Source organism: Halyomorpha halys, unplaced genomic scaffold (genome assembly GCF_000696795.3).
Source record: "Halyomorpha halys isolate HHAL.00 unplaced genomic scaffold, Hhal_1.1 Scaffold26.1, whole genome shotgun sequence".
Taxonomy (NCBI): Eukaryota; Metazoa; Arthropoda; class Insecta; order Hemiptera; family Pentatomidae; genus Halyomorpha; species Halyomorpha halys.
Window position 1 is genome coordinate 267,306 of NW_027115055.1, and position 762 is coordinate 268,067.

Consider the following 762-nt stretch of genomic DNA (forward strand, 5'->3'; position numbering starts at 1 on the left):
TTTTAAATTTAATATTAACTGATTTATTTTAACTAGTATAAGTAAAAATGAAGAATTATCAGGAAAATTTGGAAAATTCTTTTTAGGACGGTTAAAAGGTATTTTACGGGAAAACATTTATATAAGAAAAAAATACAAAATGAAAAATTTGTAGAACATAAAATTTTCTACAGGTATACCCACGTCACATAAGTGGAAAATCAAATACAACTACCGAGGTATTTTCCTACCTAATCCAATGAAGTAGCTCTATACACTCCAAGATAAAACATGCTATAGTTAAAAAATGAAAATATTCCCAGCATATTCAGAAAACTACAGAGACATATTTTCATCCTCTGATTCATAAATGTTAACTTGAGCTTACCTCGAACAGTTCCCCAAAGGTTACGATGATTGTTCCATCATCTTCATACTCTCCATCTTCGTCATCCGAACCCTCGCCCTCTTTCCTCCGTTTCTTCAGTTCCTTATTGTAAGTTCCCAGGTCGTAGATTGTCTCACACAGCTCTAAAATTTCCCTGTTGATGTGCGATTTGGCTCTCAGACCTCTCTCTTCTGTTTTCGAACCAGCAAGGGGTCTGGAAAAGACATTAGAAAAAATATTTAAGCCAGTAATCAAGTATAAAATAGATTTTCCCTTAATATTATTTCAATTATTTACTTCTTGGAGAAGTTTGTCGTGGGGTGCGGTCAGCAAAGAACAACATAAATAAACAAAACCATATTTATTTATTTTATGCCGACGTTTCGACCTGAGTT

At 33.2% G+C, this 762-nt stretch overlaps 1 protein-coding gene across 1 annotated transcript in view; it reads right to left on the reverse strand.

Moving 5' to 3' along the window:
• The window catches only part of LOC106683339 (actin-binding Rho-activating protein), an 86,973-nt gene that overhangs the window by 48,843 nt on the left and 37,368 nt on the right, over window positions 1–762 (reverse strand). Inside the window, exon 2 of the mRNA XM_067052142.1 lies at window positions 368–581. Within this exon, the coding sequence (XP_066908243.1) occupies window positions 368–581 (214 nt within the window). The remainder of the gene's footprint in view (window positions 1–367; window positions 582–762) is intronic.